The 21,452-nt window shown below is 46.9% G+C and overlaps 1 protein-coding gene across 1 annotated transcript in view; it reads right to left on the minus strand.

The window, feature by feature from the left end:
• NTRK3 (neurotrophic receptor tyrosine kinase 3) overlaps window positions 1-21,452 on the minus strand; it is a 428,727-nt gene that overhangs the window by 274,984 nt on the left and 132,291 nt on the right. Inside the window, exons 5-10 of the mRNA XM_027521083.1 lie at window positions 15,921-16,078; window positions 14,767-14,909; window positions 13,998-14,139; window positions 11,997-12,293; window positions 1,292-1,356; window positions 396-498 (exon numbers count right to left, since the gene is read on the minus strand). Of these exons, the coding sequence (XP_027376884.1) occupies window positions 396-498; window positions 1,292-1,356; window positions 11,997-12,293; window positions 13,998-14,139; window positions 14,767-14,909; window positions 15,921-16,078 (908 nt within the window). The remainder of the gene's footprint in view (window positions 1-395; window positions 499-1,291; window positions 1,357-11,996; window positions 12,294-13,997; window positions 14,140-14,766; window positions 14,910-15,920; window positions 16,079-21,452) is intronic.

Raw genomic sequence — 21,452 nt, forward strand, 5'->3', positions numbered from 1 at the left:
ATGCCCCTCATCACTGGCTTGCCAAAGAGACCCAGACAGATGAATCCCTCATCTGTCTGCCTGCTCTCCCTCTAAGAGTGTCTCCTTGCTTAAACAAATTTTCACTTTACTTTCTTAACCTCTCTGCATCATCTTGGCACCGGCCCACTGAAGCCATGTTTTCAGTCATCACAGAAAAACCAAGTGGTCCACAATCTGGTCCTCACAGACACCGACACTGCCTTCAATCCATCATTACCAATAATAAAGGTGTAGACAGGAGTCACCAGCCAGGGCCACTTAAGCCCACCACGAGAGACCCTCTCAGAGAGCAGAAAGAGATTAAAACAGCATCTTTTGATCAAAAGGGGCCATGGTTCCCGATGCAACCCTCGCAAATGAACAGCCCACCTTACCTTTCATTCCAAATTTGGACCGTCGCCCATACTTGTTGATCATGATAAACAGAACCACCAACAGGACACAGGCAAAAGCAGCAAGTCCAACTGCTATGGATACCTGTTAGGAGCCAAACACAGACAAGCAAGCACAGTTACTGAAAACCCGAGGGCTGTGTGAGTAACACACGGGCTCAGATGAGAACAGCCCTGTTGTAGTAGCAACCGGAGCCCTCCCAGAACTTCAGTAAACTCCAGAACTTCTCAGACTGAGGAAAGTCTTGAGAAGACATAATTTATAAGGTTCTACGAACATCAAAAAATAAATTACCCAAATCAATTAGAGAAAACTTCCATGATTCAGTTTTCTGAGCCCTCTCAGCTGGGGCCATCCCAACAGACGCAGGAGGAAGCCCAGAGAGGCTTCTGTCTATTGTCTCATTGTGGTTTTAATTAGCAAGTAAATCCTGCATCTTCACATTGACCTGCTTGGGCTAATATTCTTAACCATGAGATTCTAAAAAGACCTCTTTCCTTTCCTCCCCAGAGAAATCTCAGGCTCTGAGACGGGGTAGGGGCACCTCCCACCCAAGAAGATACCCCGGACAACTCTGACTTTTGTAAAAGGTTGTACAATTAGAAGCCCCTTCAAGTCAGGCCCAGCTGGCTGCTGATGGAGTGGGAATTCTCAAACTTTTCTCTTCCAAGCCCTGGGGCTTAAAGCAGATCCTCAGAGATTTCCTCAATGAATTATTCTCATCAAGCTTCAACCACCTGAGAGGAGGTCATTCATCACAGCTTCTTTATGCCATAGTTCCAAACAAGGCAGTGTTTGGAAAAGTTGACAACTTAAAACAGAAGGCGGAAAACCACTGCATCAGTAACACATTTCTCTTGACCAAGAAGTGACTCACCCCAAAAGTGTCTTCCTCTGGTTTGTGGGTCACAGTGATAGGAGGGGTGGGGCTCACTTCGTAGACTGAAACCAAACAGAAAAACAGGAGAGTCGTTGGTTTGCTGGCCACAAGAACCTCCCCCACAGTTCTTACCCAACTCCCAAGCTTTCTCGAAAGTTCTTCCTAGAGAATATGCCTTTTAAGTCAGACTCTGTCTGACCTGTCCAGGCTTTGCAGGAGTCCCCAGAGACCAGATCCCCAAAGGCTCCCTGGCAGGTGTTGACAGCTCAAGGACAGACTGCATAGGCATAAAGAGCCTTCACCCTCATCCCCTGATTCACATCCCAGAGTAAATAGCCTAACCCTAACCTGGGCAACATGGACCATGAGCTATTGGATAGATAAGAGGAAAGGAGATGGTTTGGGATCACAGCCAGGGTCTGGATTCAGCCCATTTTGTCCATGAAGGCAGCTCTGGCTACACACAGCTCCTCTCTGCATCCCTTATCCTGTCCCTTCTTTCTACGCCCTTCCTGTTCCCTCTTCACTCCTCAGTTGAGATCCAGGAGGTCTGTGGCCCCACAAACTACCCACTATCCATTGCCCTGAGGCAGATTTCAGAGCACAGTGGCAGCTTCAGTTAAGCAACAAGTTTATCTGACTAGGAAACACCAGGTCTTCCCAGCAAGGCCTGGAGGAGCAGCCAAGCCTCCCTCGGACCTCCATCTGGAATCACCAACTTATCCAGAGACACCCCCGGTTCAAATTTCTCCAGAGGCATGTTCTGTGAGAGGACAAGTCCTCTAAGACCAAGGACAAATAAAGGAATTACAGGTGATATTTACATCTGAGCCGAACAGCAATGCTGCTGCTGCTGCTGCTAAGTCGCTTCAGTCGTGTCCGACTCTGTGCGACCCCATAGACGGCAGCCCACCAGGCTCCCCCGTCCCTGGGATTCTCCAGGCAAGAACACTGGAGTGGGTTGCCATTTCCTTCTCCAGAACAACAATGCATGTCCTAAAAAAGACCGTCTGCTGTCTCAGGCCACATAGGAAGCTGAAATGACCTCAGCTGTCACCATTCCTCTCCCATGGGGGACAAAAGGAAAAGGAATAAATATGGGTTCCCCTACAGTCCACGAGCAAACCCCCAAATCCAGGGAGTTGTCTAGTCCTGGCCCCGAATCACTTATAGACTGAGCCTCAGTAATTTCACTTAAAGACAGATGAGCCTCTGGGAGACCTGGCCAGTCACAGCTCCACTTGTCTTGCGTCCTCAGTTGCTTCAGCTGTGTCTGACTCTTTGCAACCCCATGAACTGTAGCCCGCCAGGCTCCTCTCTGTCCATGGGTTTCCCAGGCAAGAATTCTGGAGTAGTTTGCCATGCCCTCCTCCAGGGGATCTTCCTGATCTAGGGATTGAACCCATGTCTCTTAGGTCTCTTGCACTGGCGGGCAGATTCGTTATCACTAGCGCCACCTAGGTGGGTTCTAGCCAAATTCCCTGGCTCTTGAAGCAGGTGACAAACACTGACATCATAGGCTCCACATTCTCTCTGCAAGAACAACTGAGATGCTCAACACGGGCCCACCGGGGCACGTGAGCCCCACATGCTTCCTGACACCACCTCTCTCTGTCTAGGTAGGAAGACTCGCACCATGGTCAGACCCTAGAAAACTGCAGGAGAACTGAGGCAGCAAGTGACCGTCTAAGAGGCATGGGCTTGGAACTGCCCAAGAAGAGTTTCTGCTCTCCTTTCATGGTTCACTCAGATCCTCTCAGTGGACATGGGTCTGGGGATGGTGATAGAACAGGAAAGAGGGCTATCTGGACTCAATAGTCACCAAAAGTATCAGAATAAATCACTTTCAAAGCAAAAGGTAAAAGAGACTTACAAGAGACAAAGTTATCCGTGCTCTCTGCAAAAAAAAGACAGAGATAATTAACAAACGTAATAAAAACCGGAACAGCCTTGCTCTGTCTTCTTCATAGCTATGACCTCTCCCACTCACCATGATCCCCTGTTGCCCTGGCAACTGAAAACTAAAACCCTTGGCACGTCACCCCTCCCCCACACCATATTACTCTTTAGAAGGTGGTCTTCCAAATGGAGAAGGAATAAGAGCTAAAACTCCTGGGTTTCAAGGGAGGTGGCCTGGCCCACCTGGAGACTAGAAACCAAACCATGAGTTGAGGAATTAAATCCAGACTCCCTGTCACACCCACAACCTTCCCTCAGATACCCAGTGTGTTGGGGATGATGGTGGAACATTAGAACCCAGAAGAAATCCTCCAGGATGGGCTTCTGTGATCTACCTGGGAAATGCCAGCTATGATCTCAAGATCACAATTCCCCAATTGTAAAATTTAATCTAATAGGTCACTAAGGCATGCTTGGGAATCCCTCTAGAATCTATTTCCCAGATGAAAATGTGTTATTGAGTCTTCGGCCTTTAGAAATGATCACCTAATAATGAAAGCCAATCATTATAGGGCATTGATTATGAGATGGGGGTGTGAAAAATGCTTTATGTAACACATCACCCAATCCTATACCCACCCTGGGAGATGGGTAGCATTACACCCTTTCATCAGGAGAGTAAACAGACATATAGAGATCAAGTGACTAACTGAATGTCACTCATCTAAGAAGGGATACAACTGGATTCAAGCCCGGGCTCGGAACCAGTTTATAAGAGATTCTCAAACTTCAGCCTGCCACAGAAGCATCCAGGAGATGACCACTATGATCCTCCAACAGAAAGAATGAGGGCTTCTTGGAGAAATGCATAATTCCAGGGCTGGGGAAGAAAAAGTAAAAGATATGCCTAGAACATCTTGCGGTATTGAAAAGCAAGAAGGCACACAAAAACTATGAGGGGAAGGAAGAAAGGATGCAGGAGCCACCATGATGGGGTTTCCAATGGCCAAACCGGGGATGATTTGAGCAACAAAATATAATGACGGTCATAGGTTGTTATGAGCTGAATTATATCTGCCCAAAATTCATATACGGAAGTCCTAACCCCCAGTACCTTAAACTATGACTATATTTAAAGGTAGAGTCTTTAAGAGGTAATTAAGTTAAAGTCATTAGCAACCTAGAGGAATAGGTGGGATAGGAGGGTGGGAAGGAGGTTCAAGAGGGAGGGGACATATGTATACTTATGACTGATTCACACTGTTGTATGGCAGAGGCCAACACAACATTGTAAAGCAATTATCCTCCATTTAAAAAAATAAATATTTTTCTCCCCTTGCAAAAAAGTTCAGAAAAAATAAACTTATTAGGGTGGGCATTAATCCAATATGACTTGTATCCTTATAAGAGGGTATTAGGATATAGTTATACAGAGGCAGATGAAGACACACGGAGATGACAACCATCTGCAAGTCAAGGAGAGAGGCTCATAAAGAACCAGCCCTTCTGATACCTTGATCTCAGACTTCAAGCCTCCAGAAGTGTAAGACGATAAATTTATGCTGTTTAAGCCATTTAGTCCCTGACACTTTTCCTCATGGCAGCTCTAGCAAATTAACACATGGATTGTAATTCACAGAACAAAATAAATACCCATGAGTCCATACTGATATAAGAAGCAATTTAATCAACCAATGAGGAAGAAGAGAAAGCTCTTCCTTACAATAAAATTCCAATTAATAGAGAGGAAAGGATGGAACTAGGAAAAAAATCATTGACAAATGGCACGTTAATATTTGTTTCAGGCAAGAATCACCAATGAATGCTAAAATTAATATGTGAAATAATGATAAAAAATGATATTTATAAAGCTTCAAAATATGATGCTTATTAATTACAGAAGGGAAAAAAATTATCATTTTGCAGTGGAGAAATCTGGCAGACACCATCTTCACCAAGTGAAAAAGTTAACATCACAGGTAATAAGATGTATAGACATCATGTATCCCCAACGCAATGGACGGAAAGGGCACAACATTACTTCTGCGGTGCTCTTACCAAAAACGCATAACTGGCATTTAATTGTGAGAAAACGCCAGGCAAACCCAAACTGTAGGACAGCCTACATATAACGAGTGAGGAGTCTTCAAAGTACGCAGATCATGAAAGACAAAGAAAGGCTGAAGACCTGCCCCAGATTTAAAGAGAATACGGTAACATGGCAGCTAAATGCAATGTATAATCCCGGATTGGATCTCAAGAAGAGAAGGACAACTGATAAAATTTAGATAAAGTCTGTAGATTAGGTAATAGGGTTGTATCAGTATCACTCCTGGTTATGATCACTGCACTGTGATTATGTAAGACGGCAACATTGGGGGAAGCTGGGTGAAGGGTATAAGAACGTCTTTTGTATTCTTTTGCAATTTGGGAGGGTAAATCTCTATTTCAATATCAAGAACTTAAAAAAAATTTTTTTTAACTTTTTAACAAAAGAAATACAGATTATCAATCCTCATCCCAGAGTTTCTGATTCAGGAGGTCTGGAGTGGGTCTTGAGAATTTGCATTTTAACCAAATTTTCAGGTGATGAGGATGCTGCTGCTCCCTTTTCGAACCCCTGCATTGTAGTACAGCTCCTCCTGTCACAAGCCTACCACACCCTAAAAACAACAACTCATTCCTTCATTCATCATGGACCTTCTATTTACCAGGCATCTGGCTAGCTGAGCTTTCAGTCATTGCAGTCGTAGCTCTGCTCTCTACCTGTGGAGAAAATGATGCTTTCTATAAGGAAGGAGTCCTTTAAAGAAAGTTCTACGTATAGTAAATGCACTGTTAATAGATTTCTTGTTCATCATCTGCTTTTCGTTGTTTCAAGGGACAGTGATACAGCTTTGTCCAAATTCCTGAGCATGCCCTTCATACCCCCAGCCTCTTCTAAATTTCAAGTGACCAACTACCTGATTTGGGAGGAAGATGGGGGTCAAGGGACCCTAGCTGTGGTTTCAGAGAATAGAGACATGCCAGATCAACTCATAGTTAAAACTGATTTGCATGTTTCTCATAAGGTTTTCCTTTATTGGAGAATAATCTCATGTCAGCCAAATGTTTTGGCCCAATCTGTGAACCCTGTAATCTCTCGGTGAGCCTATGAATGCTTAGCTCCTTTGTAGGAGCCTGGAGACATGTATTCACCCAGGAAACACCTGAGACCTGGAAGAGCCAGACCTCCAGGGTTCTCTTTAACTTGTGGGAAGACTCAAAACTTCACCCTGGAAGAGGATGGTACCCAAGAATGGTCCTTGTCTCTGCCTGCACCAGCAGTCTGGGAGAACAAACAACTGGACTCGCGTGCCAAAGCAGCATCTGAATCCCAAAGGGGACCGGGCACGAATGGAAGGCATATGTCTCCTCCAGATCCCAAACTCCTCAAGAAAAACTCAGTGGGAAAAGCCAGTGGGGTCCAGAGAAAAGAGAAGAGAGGCAGCAGCTTGCATCCAGACAGACAGAGATGCACTGAGACGTGATGACGTGAAGAGATGGCCTGGCTTCAGATGTGAGGACAGAGGAGGGAGCCGCGCCAGGCGTCCACATGCTCGGCCGACCCCGCGCAGACGGCCACACGCGGCTGCCCCTCCACTTCCCCAGCATCCGCTGGTTGGGAGCATGTTCTCGTCTCAACAAGTTCCCTATGGGAAAGAAGCCAGTCTTGATGCCGCTAAGGGCGCTAGCGCAATGGTTTCTCCCCGTGGTGGTACCTAGGGCCCTGAGGGAACTCTGGTTTCTGCTGTCACAATGAAGAGACTTCCTGGCCAAGCGAAAAAAGGAGAATTCAAGAGTTATGGCAGCTCACTTGTTCCTAAATGTTTCGTTAAGTATTCACAGATATTCATTGCAGGAATGCAGGCAAACACACACACACACACATAAACACACACATACAACTGCATACATGTGCACGCACACATAAATACACATATATGCACACACATAAACACACACTCACAAACATAAATGCACACATACATACATACATACACATAAGCACATAAATGCACACATATACACACACATGCACAAACACATGTGCACACACACACACCTTGCTTACACACATACATGCACGCATGCACATAAAAACACACATGCATACATACATGCGCACATGTACATATAAACACACAAGCACATTCACCGATACACACATACAAACACATGCACATGCACACGCACACATCCCTTGCATACACACATATACACACATACATACACATACACATGCACGCACACTGTGCATATACACAAATGCACATACACACATAAATACATACATGTACACATACACACATGCACACACATGTGTGCGCACACCCCTTGCATACACACACACACATAAATAGACACACACACACATAAACATACACTCACACACATGCATGCATGCATGCACATTCACACATACACACATACAAACACATACACACACACACATACCCCTTGGCAACATTCCCCCTTCTATCACATCATCTAAGGATCCCTAATGGTGACCTTCCAGGTACCACCCTGACCCTGACATGATCCCCAGCCTCCCCTGACACTCAGATCCCTGACTCCTCATGGTCCCACTCTTACACCCAGATCCTTTTTGGTGGCCTCTCTAAGATCCTGAAACATGAAAGAGGATTCCATGCTCCTAGAACACATCTTCCTTTCCAAGGACTGGCTCCTACACTAAGGCTTAAACTCCAGGTGGAACATTCTAGTGCTTCCCTGGAAATGCAGAAGGAACCACCAACATTTGCATAGGATGTGAAGCTTACAAAAAGCTTTCCCAGAACATTTTCATCTCAATGTCCTGCTCGGAGAAAATCCTCTGATCGAAGCCTCTGCATCTTCAGACGTTTCCACTCAATGTATTCATTTCAATCCAGTCTCTTGTGGGCCTCCGACCCACGAACAGTCAGGAAAGAAGACCTTCACCTTCAGATCCCCATCCCCTCCCCAAACAAATCCACTTTCAGTTGCCCTTGGGTGTTTTTAAAAAAAAATAAAAATAAAAACAAACTAATTCTGCTCTTACTCTGTACCAAGCACCATGGGAGATATTTTAGGCAGATTGATCCACTGTCTGTGAATTAATCTTCACCACAATCTCTGAGGCAGAAGGGAGGGGGCTGAGTAATCTGCCTGAGATCATAGAGCTGATGGGCAGCTGAGTGAGAATCTGAACCCTGGCTTGTGACTCCATAACCACTACCTTCAATGAAACTGCCTGAAGACAGTCTGTTAGAAGTTCCCAGCTTGATTACAGAGTGACTACCAGTTCCAGAACTCCTGAACTCAACTCCTTAACTCTCCACTCAGAATCCAGGTCAAGGCCAACAGCGGTTGAACCATCCCTCTGTCCAGACATAGAGCGAAACACTTGGCAAACATCACTTCATTCATCCTCAGGACTATTTAGGCAGGAGCTCCAGTTATCCCCATTTTACAGATGAAGAAACAGAGGCACCTCATGCCAACCGTGTGCCAAGCCCCATTCTAGGAGCTGAGGCCATCTGTCCAGTAGGACCACAGATGCGGTTTGCACCTCAGTCTGTCTGATTTCAGACCTTCGGCTCTTAACCTCTATGCTTTGCTGTCTGGGAGCGAGGGGGTACAAATGACAAATACAACCTCCCCACCACTTTACAGCAAGAGAAGAACAGGAATCCACCAAGAGCCTTTGTACCCAGGGCTCAGCAGGTGTGCAGTTTACTGCCTGCGTCATGGGATGACTGACTCTCCTGAATGCCTAGCTGTTTTTTCACTGTCACCACTGGCCCATCTCTTCCCTGTCACTGCCTTTTCATCATCCATTGATTCCTTTACGAACAAGTAACCCTTCACACAGGATGGCCCTGTCAGGGTGCAGGTGGGTCCGAGAAACCCGCTTCAGGTGAGCAGTTTGCCTTCAAGCTCCTCCATGACTCCACCCTCTCTCCTGCCTCCTCGGTCCACCATATGCCACAGCAGCAGTTGGCAAATAAGAGCGTCTGAATTTTGCGGGTGGGAGGGCTTGTCAAGACACAGACTGCTGGGCCCCACCCCACAATTTCTGACTCAGTAGGTCTGGGTGGGGCTCTAGGATTTGAGTTCTAACACCTGCCCACATGATGTGGATGCTGCTGGTCTGGGGACCACTCCTGGAGAACGACTGGCCTGATTAGAGTTGATAAGGTGATAGGGGTGTCCAGAGGTGATGAGGAGGGGCAGCTGTGTCTCTTGGGGACAGAGAAGGTGTACACACGGCTGGGAGGATGCAGAGAAGAGCTTCCCTCCCAGTGGGAAAAGCCACGCCCCACACCATTCCACTGGTCCTCCTGCCCCACGGCCAGCACACCCTCTGTGGACAGGAGCCGGAGTGTCTTGCCCCACCTCTCAAACATTCAAGGGCTCCCCCTCTCTCCAGACCCCAGGAGTTTCCCTTTGAGAACAGAAGCATCACTTGGCAGGAGCTTCACTCCTCACTCATGAGGGAGTATAGATTCTCCTCTTTTTAAAAAAAAAAAGAAAGAAAACATGTATTGGAGTACAGTGGCTGTACAATATTGTGTCAGTTTCAGCTGCACAGCAGAGTGAATCACCATACGTACGTATATATCTCCTCTTCTCTGGGTTTCCTTCTCATTTAGGTCACTACAGAACATTAAGCAGAGTTCCCTGTGCCGTCCAATAGGTTCTCATTGGTTATCTATTTTATACACAGTAGTGTATACACGTCAACCTCAATCTCCCAGTTCATCCCACCTCATCTTTCCCCCGTCAGTGTTAATACACCTCCTCTTTAAAAGCAGATTCCATTCTCTATGGCTGAGTAATACTCCATTGTGTATATGTACCACGGCTTTCTTATCCATTCATCTGCTGATGGGCATCTAGGTTGCTTCCATGTCCTGGCTATTATAAACAGTGCTGCGATGAACACTGGGGTACACGTGTCTCTTTCCCTTCTGGTTTCCTCAGTGTGTATGCCCAGCAGTGGGATTGCTGGATCATAAGGCAGTTCTATTTCCAGTTTTTTAAGGAATCTCCACACTGTTCTCCATAGTGGCTGTACTAGTTTGCATTCCCACCAACAGTGTAAGAGAGTTCCCTTTTCTCCACACCCTCTCCAGCATTTATTGCTTGTAGACTTTTGGATTGCAGCCATTCTGACTGGCATGAAATGGTACCTTATAGTGATTTTGATTTGCATTTCTCTGATAATGAGTGATGTTGAAATCACCAGATGGACATGAACAGGGCAAAGGGCCACTCCAGCCCTTAATGCCAACAAAGCCTAGCCTGACTTTATGGTCCCGAAAAGCAAAGCATCTCTGCATCTAAAGGTCGCTGCTTCCACAGTGCCGACCGGGACTCTTCCAGTTCTTAAAAAGCCCCGTGTGACCCACGGTGGGAAGTGTCCTGAGGCCCTTTACTGGGTATACTAGGAATGATGTTGGAAATGTCAGACCATATGGGATGGCCAGGGTCTCAAACATTGGCACATTCTCATCCTCTCCTGAGTGATGGCGTCATCACTGCTCCACAGAATTCTGTGCAAGAGTTTAGCTTCCCAGGTAGTCTTGCCTCTCGAGAGTGTCTCTCAGTGTCTCCTGAGTTCAGGTTTTCTTGTGCTAAGATTTAAAAGGCCCCTTGGAGCTGCTTCCTGATGGTTATCTGTACGTTGTAAAGTCACCTTCACATAAGCAGATGCTGCAGTGCTCGTCCTCCACTGCTGTGTGTGTGTGTGTGTGTGTGCGCGTGCGTGCATGATATCAGTCTTTACTGATATCTTTACTGATATCTGCTTTACCCTTTACCTCATTAGAAGCCTGGATTTCTAGGAATTGAAGGCTGAGAGGTCCTCCAGCTTGTTCCCAGCAGAAATCAGCAAGGTCATCAAAGATACATGACTTCACTAATAGAAACTTATCAGCTGCCAAATCTACCAAGAGATGCTGAAGCCACTTTCACTAAACTCTTGGAGTGTTTTCTTCTCCTCCAACATCAGGAAGGTATTTGAAATATTCCAGCCCAGACAAAGACAGACTCCCCTCCAAAATATTCAAACAAAATTTTTTCATTATTTCAATGACCTCTCCTTCCCCCACCCATCCACTGGATGTCAGCACCATCCAGGTTGATGGCATCAGGAACTCCCCACCCATCAACTCACCACAGCATTAGAGGAAAGGAGCCACAGACCTGGAAGCCTCAACCCCAGGCAAAACCTTGCTTCTACCCAGCAAGTGGAAAGAGATTTAACTTTTCTGTTAAACATGGGGATGAATCAGATAGACCTTGAAGTCCCTTACACGGAAGGTCATCAAACCATCATTAGGTACCAAAGCCTGTGACACACGCTTTGTCTATTTTAAGTTATTTAATAAAAGTCACAAGATTCTTATGGGAGCAGTACCGTCATGCCCATTTCACAGATGAGGGTATTGAGGTAATGATCAGGCCCAGAGTCCCCCAACAAACAAAGGACTGGGTCCAGTTCTCAAGCCCCTACTTACTCTTCCATAATACCATATACCCTTATATGCATAGCTGTGTATTTCCAAGGGGTCTTGGTTTTTACTGTGACTGCTAACATCAGAGACTTTATCTAGTTTACATAAAATTCAGGTGGTGGCTGAAGATATTCCAAAGTGTGTGTGTTGCTGGTGATGATGGTATCCGTGTTGATGCTGCTTCTCCCCTCAAGCCCCCACACCCCGACCCCCTTGAGTGCCTGGAGGGATCAGCCACTCCAGGGCAGCTCCACCCTCACCTGGAAAGGGCTCCTTGAGGAAGTGGCCATTGATGGTCTGGTTGGCAGTGCCCAAGGGGTTCTTGGCGATGAGGGTATAGTTGCCGTTGTTGTAGTGGGTGGGCTTGTTGAAGAGCAGGCAGCCCTCGGAGACCTCGCCCTCCTGGTAGTACTCCACGTGGATGATCTTGGACTCGCGCAGCGGCTGGCCGTTGTGCAGCCAATGCAGTGTGGGCGGTGGGTTGCCGCGCACCACGAACTCGATGCAGTGCTCCAGGCGCAGCTCGGGCTCCTCCAGGCTCACCACACGTGGGGGGTCTGCCAGGGGACAGGCCAGCTGAAGCCCAGGACACGGAACCTCCCATGTCCTGGAGCAGCCTTCCAGGAGCTGGGGCGGGCAGCCCAATTCTTCATGCATGCATGCATGCTCAGTCAATCCCATGGACTGTACCCCACCAGGCTCCTCTGTCTATAGGATTATCCCAGCAAGAATACTGGAGTGGGTTGTCATTTCCTTCTGCAGGGGATCTTCCCAACCCAGGGATCTAGCCCTTGTCTTCTGCGTCTCCTGCATGGGCAGGCAGATTCTTTATTACTGCTACCTGGGAAGCCCCAATCTTCTCCATCAGCTCTAAAAAGACTAAGGGACTCAGAAGTCCCCCACTCCCCATCAACACCAACACCATCCCTAAAGAGGTGAAGAGATGTCTGTCTTCACCCAAGCTTCCTGGATCCACTACAGCTGGAGGGTCCTTCTCATGACCTTTGTTGGGGGGCATAAATATTCAGTCTACTATAGTGTCTAAGAATTCCTTAAAGAGATGAGTTCCTCTTGGCTAAAGAAAGTCTAAGAATGTAAGAGAAGTTGGTAGAATTTATCTTTTTTTTTAAGATTTTTTTTTTATGTTGGCCATTTATAAAGTCTATGGAATTTATTACAACATTGCTTCTGTTTTATGCTTTGGTGTCAAGGCAAGTGGGATCTTAGTTCCCCATCCAGGGATTGAACCCACACCCCCTGCACTGGAAGGCAAAATCTTAACCACTGGACCACCAGGAAGTCCCACTAGAATTTCCCTTAAAAGCATCTCCGTTAAGCCAAATGCTATGTATGCTATGCTAAGTCACTTCAGTCGTGTCCGACTCTGTGTGACCCCATAGACAGCAGCCACCAGGCTCCCCCGTCCCTGGGATTCTCCAGGCAAGAACACTGGAGTGGGTTGCCATTTCCCTCTCCGATGCATGAAAGTGAAAAGTGAAAGTGAAGTCGCTCAGTCCTGTCCGACTCTTAGCGACCCCATGGTCTGCAGCCTACCAGGCTCCTCCATCCATGGGATTTTCCAGGCAAGAGTACTGGAGTGGGGTGCCATTGCCTTATCCGCCGTTAAGTCAAAAGAGAACCAAAATTTCATACTAAAGGTCATTCAATGACCCCAGATACTTGCATTTGTTGCATAGATAAGCACCAAAGTCATTAACTTCAGATATCTGGTGGGGTTTTTTTTTTTTTTTGGTGTGATTAGCAGTAATTTACCAAGAAGTGTGTATGACTACATGTATTTCCCAGCCCCAAAAATTCATATGTATGCTTGCCCATTCCCTGTCTCTATGGAGTAGCTCCTCAGAGAACTTTAGAGGTTTAGCAAAAGGCAGACTTGGGCCAACTTAGGAGTGAGCACACCCACCCCAGTGTTTCTTGCCTGGAGAATCCCAGGGACGGGGGAGCCTGGTGGGCTGCCGTCTATGGGGTCACACAGAGTCGGACACGACTGAAGTGACTTAGCAGCAGCAGCAGCAGGAGTGAGCAAATCCGAGTTGGAGGTACAGCACCTTCTGTGGCACAGGGACACGCTTTCCGGGGTTACTAGCCAAGGACTGACTTGACTTGCCCTGTACTGCCCCAGAGGAGTCTTTCTGACCCTCCTAGTGGACCAGGCTCATTGCAGCGGCCCCACCCCGTCCCAGCCTCCTGTGCCGAGATCCCCAGGGTCCCACCCGCCTTCCACAATGGCGTCCACTCACAGTGGACAGTGAGGGCCACGCTGGCATTGCTCATGCCCACCACATTCTCAGCGATGCATGTCAGGGTGAAGCCATTGTCCTCACTCGTCACATTTACCAGCGTCAGGTTGATGGCGTGTACGTTGGTCCAGTTCAGATTTGTCTAAAACCCCAAGAAAACAGACAACCATCAGATGTATAAAATAAGCTACAGGGATATATTGTACAGCACAGGGAATAGAGCTAATATTTTATAATAACTAAAAAAATGTTTACAACTGTAAATTTTAAGTTATGTATACTTTATCACATAAAAATTTTTTTAAAAGATTCAAAACAGAAAAATTAGATGATGGCACCAAAACAAAGGCAATAATCAAACAGTTTCCACAAGCCTCCCCCACCTCACTCCCCAACACCTTCAGGAATCAAGAGGAAAGATGGGCAGAAAGTGAAAGAGGGCTTTCCGGTGAAGGCACACTGACCAAAGGCCAAGCTCTCTACAGTCAAGAGCTCAGGTAACCCTCACACTTACTCTATGAGGCCAATGGTAGCATTATACCCATTTCACAGATGAGGAAGGTAAGGTACAGAGATGTTTATAGTCTGAGATCAATTTGGCCAGAAAAAGTTGCAGCTGGGTGGCACCCAAGTCTCTGCCTTTCTTCTTGTAGAGAGAGGACCACAAACTTCCCCTCTTCTTCTTTCTTCTTCTTACATCTCTTGCTTCTCTTCATGATTCAGCTCTTTAAGACTAATAGGTGGCAGGGCCCAAGGCTCGGACGCCTACCTGGTGGGTGTTGATGGACTGCAGTCCGGTGACTATCCAGTCCACATCGGGCAGGGGTGAGCCCGAGCCGTTGCAGGTGATGACAGCGTTGTCACCCTCTCGTACTGTCAGGTTGGCATGGCTCACGCTGATCTCGGGAAGGTCTGGGAGGAAGGACAGGGCGGGTGCATAGATAAGGAAGAGTTTGTGACCAAAACTCTGTCCACGAGGGCAATGGTGGCACTTCCTGCCTTGTCTAATCATGACTCCAACACAACCTGCTTGACCTCCTAAAAGCACCCCAAGACTCAGAAGCCTCACACCAGCTCCAGACGTCAGATCTCAGGACGTGAGCCCATGCAGCTTGACTGGTGGAGGGGATGGTGGTGGGGGCAGGGTTGGAGGGGAGGACAGTTGCTCAAGGCAGGCAACTCTAGCAATGACGTCAAATGGCATCTTCCACTTTGGGCACTGGCTCTCAAAACCTTGATCTGCTTCAGACTCCCCTGGGGAGCTCGCTAGAAATTCAGATTTCCAAACTCATCCCCAGACACTCTGATCTCATTAAGTCAGAGATGAGTGATCAGGCCCACACATCTGCTTCTCTAAAAGTCCCTTAGATGTCCTGATAAAGGAGACCCGGAGACCACACCTGGACCTGCACTCCTTCAGGTTTACTTAACAAGAAACTGACAGGGTGCAGGGACTCTGGTCCGATCACAAAGGGCACACGCGCCCTTTTCTGCATCCCTGAAACCAGGAGTCCCCAGCCTCCAGGACCTAAGGCCTGATGATCTGAGGTGGATCTGATGTAATAAAGTAGGAATAAAGTGTACAATAAATGTAATGTGCTTGAATCATCTCCAAACCATGCCACCCTCCCCCCAACCCCTCCATCCTCTGTCCACGGAAAAACTGTCTTCCACGAACCCAGTCCCTGGTGCCAAAAAGATTGGGGACCGCTGCCTGAAACCAACCTTCCCACAGCTGGCTCATGAAGGGACAGGAGTGAGCAGGAAGTAAGAGGGGAGCCGGATCCGCAGCCACTGTGGCGAATTCGAGGCTGGGAGGGCAGTGGGGAAGGAACACCCTGGCTTCCTTTACTGACTTTACTGACTGTCCCTGGGTCTGTGGGAGGGCGGCGTGGAGCCAGCTGGGCCGGGGGGCTCACTCACCGCACTGGCTGATGTTCATGCGGAAGAGTGGCAGCTGGGAGCCATCGGCGCTGATGCAGTAGAGGTTCTGACTGTTGAGCTTAGCCTCCCCCTGCTCCTGCCACAGCTGCATCCAGCGGATGTCACAGCTGCAGTTGAAGAAGTTCTGCTCCAACCTCCTGTGGGCGAGAAGCGAGTTCAGGGAACCCCTGGACCAAGGGAGGCCCCACTCCCTCCCAGGGCTCTGAAGCCAAGGGCCCCCACCTGCTCCTCATACCCATGAGAGAAGGCATTTAGCAGCACCTCTAAAGAAGTATTGAGCACTAAAGAATTGATCTTTCGAACTGTGGTGCTGGAGAAGACGCATGAGAGTACCTTGGACAGCAAGGAGATCAAACCAGTCAATCCTAAAGGAAATCAGTCCTGAATGTTCATTGGAAGGACTGATGATGAAGCTGAAGCTTCAATACTTTGTCCACCTGATGCGAAGAGCTGACTCATTGGAAAAGACCCTGATGCTGGGAAAGATTGAGGGCAGGAGGAGAAGGGGGCGACAGAGGGTGGCATGGTTGGATGGCAGCACTGACTCTATGGACATGAGTTGTGAGTAAACTCTGGGAGATAGTGAAGGACAGGGAAGCCTGGCATGCTGCATGCAGTCCATGAGGTTGCAAAGAGTCAGACACATCTGAGCGACTGAACAGCTAAAGAAGTAACATTATAGAAGTTCACAAATTTATAGTTTCTAAATGAATAAACTTATTAAAAAGAAAATCCATTCCACTGAACTCATCTGGCAAACAAACCTTTTAAATATGCCATTTTGGGAAGCTCCTATCCTCAAAACCCTCCAAGTGGCCTCCCAACTCATCAAAAGTCAAAGTCAAAGACCTGTGGATTGGCACCACCCCTCTGTCATCTCTCATCACCTGCCTCACCCTCCCCTCCTCTTCTTCAGCCACACTGACCTTGCTGTGGGTCAAGGTCAGCAGGATGACCTGCATGCTCCTGCCTCAGGGCCTTTGCACCTGTTGTCTTCTCTGTCTACAGATTTTGGACCCAGAACATATCTGGAGATCAGCTCCCTCGATCTCCTATGGTTGCCATTTCCTTCTCCACTGCTTAGGCTGCAGTCCATGGGGTCGCTAGGAGTCAGACACGACTGAGCGACTTCACTTTCACTTTTCACTTTCAGGCATTGGAGAAGGAAATGGCAACCCACTCCAGTGTTCTTGCCTGGAGAATCCCATGGATGGGGGAGCCTGGTGGGCTGCCGTCTATGGGGTCCCACAGAGTCAGACACAACTGAAGCGACTTAGCAGCAGCAGCAGCAGCATCAGTTTAAATATTTATTTGCTTGCTTGGGAGTTTGGGACTAGTAGATGCAAACTATTTATTATATATAGAATGGATACAGAAAAAAGTTTAAAAAATAAATATTTATTTGCTTTATCTCCCTAAATAAAAATTAAATTCCGTCAAAGTCAGAGACATTGACTATTAGGTTCACTGCTGTATTCCCCATACCTATAACTAAGCCTGGCACTTAAATACCTGTTGAATGAATAAAAGGAGGAAGAAAAATGGAAGGAAGGTAAGTAGAAAGAAAGGAATAAGCTTTTATCCTTGGAGAGAAGGTGGTTAGCTATTTCCAACATTTTCTCAAAGCCCATCTTGGGACCAGCTTTCTTTTTTCATAGAGTCAACAAAATCCTTAATAAGCACCTCTTCCATGTCTGGCTCTGCCTGGAGTGAGTGCTATTGAAATGGAAATGAATCATCAGTCCCTATTTCCTGGGACCATTCATCTCGGTGAAGAAGACCATCTAATGGAGGCAGAGTCAAGTTCAAGGCCTTCCTCACCACCCATCCAGAAGGGAGTTATTAGCGGACAACTGAAGGGCATTAGCTGATGTAAAACTCCTGAGGTCAAGGGCAACTGATAAATCGGAATGCCTGGCTGGATCACGATTCTCTTTGTGGGCCAGTATGGGGATGACTCTGTTGACGCCCAGAGGGAGGGGCGCTTGGGTAACTCCACTCAGATAGGTGGCAAATTCCAAAGTAGTGAAGCAGGCATCAGCATCAACCAGCTTTCAGGCAAAAAAAAAAAAAAAACCAACAACAACAACGAGAGGGACCTCCCTGGTGGTCCAGTGTCCAAGACTTCACAGTCCCAACACAGGGGGCCTGGGTTCCATCCCTGGTTAGGGAACTAGATCCCAACATGCTGTAACTAAGGACCCTGAATGCCACAACGACGATCAAAGACATGACACAGTCAAATAAATAAATAATATTTAAAATAAAAGAAGAGAGAGGCCCTTGGGGGCAGGAACCAGTGTTTTCCAGCCAACAGGACAGCAAAGGTTGCATGTGCAAACACCCCCGTGTGATATCCTCTTGGTCTAAAAGTGCCCGTGATTTTTCTCCACACACCACACTCATTCGGCAAAGGAGATGAAAACTAAATTTTATCAAGCATCTGCCTCTCACAACTACACTCAGAGACAGCCAAGTCCCATCACCACACAGATGAGGGACTGCCCCGCTCATGTTTGGAAGAGTCAAGTCACGCACTCAAAGTCCCTCGGCTAGTGTGTGACAGTGAATTGATGTATGTGCTCAGTCGTGTCCAACTCTTTGCGACCCCATGGACTGTAGCCTGCCAGGTTCCTCCATCCATGGAATTCTCCAGGCAAGAATACTAGAGTGGGTTGCCATTTCCTCCTCCAGGGGATCTTACCAACCCAGGGATCAAACCCGTCTCCTGTGTCTCCTACACTACAGGCGGATTCTTTACTTGCTGAATCATAGGAGAAGCCTCAGGGCCTCAAATCTTGGCCTGCTGGACTCCAAAATTCACGCACCTTCCTCATCATCTATCACAAGGCAAGAAATTGCTAGATAGGGGATTCTAAGAGGAGTAAGCAGGACCCCTGACTTTGGGGGCTTGTGGAGGGAGTGACTAGGGAAAGAATTAGAGGGCCTGTTACTGACTGGACTGTGAAAACAAGAAAAACAAAGTTGCATCATGGCAGAGAGTTTGTGTCAAGGAGTACCAGGAAATGAAGCTGGAAGGACAAGTGAAAGCCAGATGGTGGAGGACATTCATGGCCACATCAGGAAGCTTGAAACGCATCCAGAAGGCAGTGGGAACCACTGGAGTCCTTGTAGTTGGACAGTGATGTGAACAAAATTGTAAGAGCAATCCAACAGTGCTGGACAGGATGAACCAGAGAGGGGGTGAGCTGGAGACCGGGACATGAGTCAGGACGTCGAGAAACACAGGGTCACAGTGTACAGTGGGGAAGTTTGTACGTGTTTCAAAACACCCAGCCAAAGGGAGGAACAGGGATGAAATCCAGCCTGCACGCCCTTGACCAGGCCTGGTGCCAGGCATGGGGCTCTATCCGCCCAGAAGAGGCATCTTTTCTCACGCACACATAGGCACCATTCAGGCTGGCAGGCTCTCCAGGTCAGTGCTCTCCAGCTTTTTGGTCTCAGAACTCCTTTTCACCCTGATAAATGACTGAGGGTCTCAAAGAGCTTTTAGGTGCATGATACTTATCATAATTTACCATATTAGAAATTAAAAAACACAAGAATGCATTAGCAAAAACTCCATTGAGCATCAGAGGAAGGATGTTAGCGTACATCACGTGGCCTCTAGAAAACTTCTTTGAACATGGGAGTAAAAAAAGGCAAATAACATTGCTGGATTATTATGGAAAGAGATTTAACCTTGTGATCTGCCAGTACAGGTCTTGGGGATCCCTGGGACCCTGGACCACCATGAGAGAACTGCTGCTCAGTTACTAAGAGCCTGGAATACAGAGGTAAAAACTGGGGAGTTCAGTTCAGTTCAGTTGCTCAGATGTGTCTGACTCTTTGCAACTCCATGGACTACAGCATGCCAGGCTTCCCTGTCCATCACCAACTCCTGGAGCTTACTTAAACTCATGTTCGAGTCAGTGATGCCATCCAACCATCTCATCCTCTGTTGTCCCCTTCTTCTCCTGCCTTCAATCTTTCCCAGCATCAGGGTCTTTCAAATGAGTCAGTTCTTCATATCAGGTGGCCAAAGTATTGGAGTTTCAGCTTCAGCATCAGTCCTTCCAATGAATATTCAGGACTGATGTCCTTTAGGATTGACTGGCTGGATCTCCTTGCAGTTCAAGGTACTCTCAAGAGTCTTCTCCAACACCACAGTCCAAAAGCATCAATTCCTCAGCACTCAACTTTCTTTATAGTACAACTCTCATATCCATACATGACTACTGGAAAAACCATAGCTTTGACTAGACAGACCTTTGTTGGCAATGTGACAAAGCTGGCAAGTAATGTCTCTGCTTTTTAATATGTTGTCTAGGTTGGTCATAGCTTTTCTTCCAAGGAGCAAGTGTCTTTTAATTTCATGGCTGCAGTCACCATCTGCAGTTATTATGGAGCCCAAGAAAATAAAGTTTCTCACTATTTCCATTGTTTCCCCATTGTTGCCATGAAGTAATGGGACTGGATGCCATGATCTTAGTTTTCTGAATGTTGAGTTTTAAGCCAACTTTTTCATTCTCCTCTTTCACCTTCATCAAGAGGATCTTTGGTTCTTCTTTGCTTTCTGCCATTGGGTGGTGTCATTTGTATATCTGAAGCTATTGATATTCTCCCAGCAATCTTGATTTCAGCTTGTGCTTCATCCAGCCCAGCATTTTGCATGATGTACTCTGCATATAAGTTAAATAAGCAGGGTGACAATATACAGCCTTGACGTACTCCTTTCCCATTTTGGAACCAGTCTGTTGTTCCATGTCCAGTTCTAACTGTTGCTTCCTGACCTGCATACAGATTTCTCAAGAGGCAGGTCAGGTGGTCTGGTATTCCCATCTCTTTCAGAATTTTCCACAGTTTGTTGTGATCCACACAGTCAAAGGCTTTGTTATAGTCAATAAAGCAGAAATAGATGTTTTTCTGGAACTCTCTTGTTTTTTCTATGATCCAATGGATGTTGGCAATTTGACTCTGGTTCCTTTGCCTTTTTAAAATCTAGCTTGAACATCTGGATGTTCACAGTTGAAGTATTGCTGAAGCCTGGCTTGAAGAATTTTGAGCATTACTTTGCTAGTGTGTGAGATGAGTGCAATTGTGTGGTAGTAGTTTGAACATTCTTTGGCATTGCCTTTCTTTGGGATTGGAATAAAAACTGACCTTTTCCAGTCCTGTGGCCACTGCTGAGTTTTCCATGTTTGCTGGCATATTGAGTGCAGCACTTTCACAGAATCATCTTTTAGGATTTGAAATAGCTCAACTGGAATTCCAACATCACTAGCTTTGTTTGGAGTGATGCTTCCTAAGGCCCACTCGACTTCACATTCCAGGATGTCTGGCTCTAGGTGAACGATCACACCATCATGGTTATCTGGGTCATGAAAATCTTTTTGTACAGTTCTTCTGTGTATTCTTGCCACCTCTTCTTAATATCTTCTGTTGGGTCCATACCATTTCTGTCCTTTATTGTGCCCATCTTTGCATGAAATGTTCCCTTGGAATCTCTGA

The sequence above is a fragment of the Bos indicus x Bos taurus genome, chromosome 21, assembly GCF_003369695.1.
Source record: "Bos indicus x Bos taurus breed Angus x Brahman F1 hybrid chromosome 21, Bos_hybrid_MaternalHap_v2.0, whole genome shotgun sequence".
In the NCBI taxonomy this organism is placed as follows: Eukaryota; Metazoa; Chordata; class Mammalia; order Artiodactyla; family Bovidae; genus Bos; species Bos indicus x Bos taurus.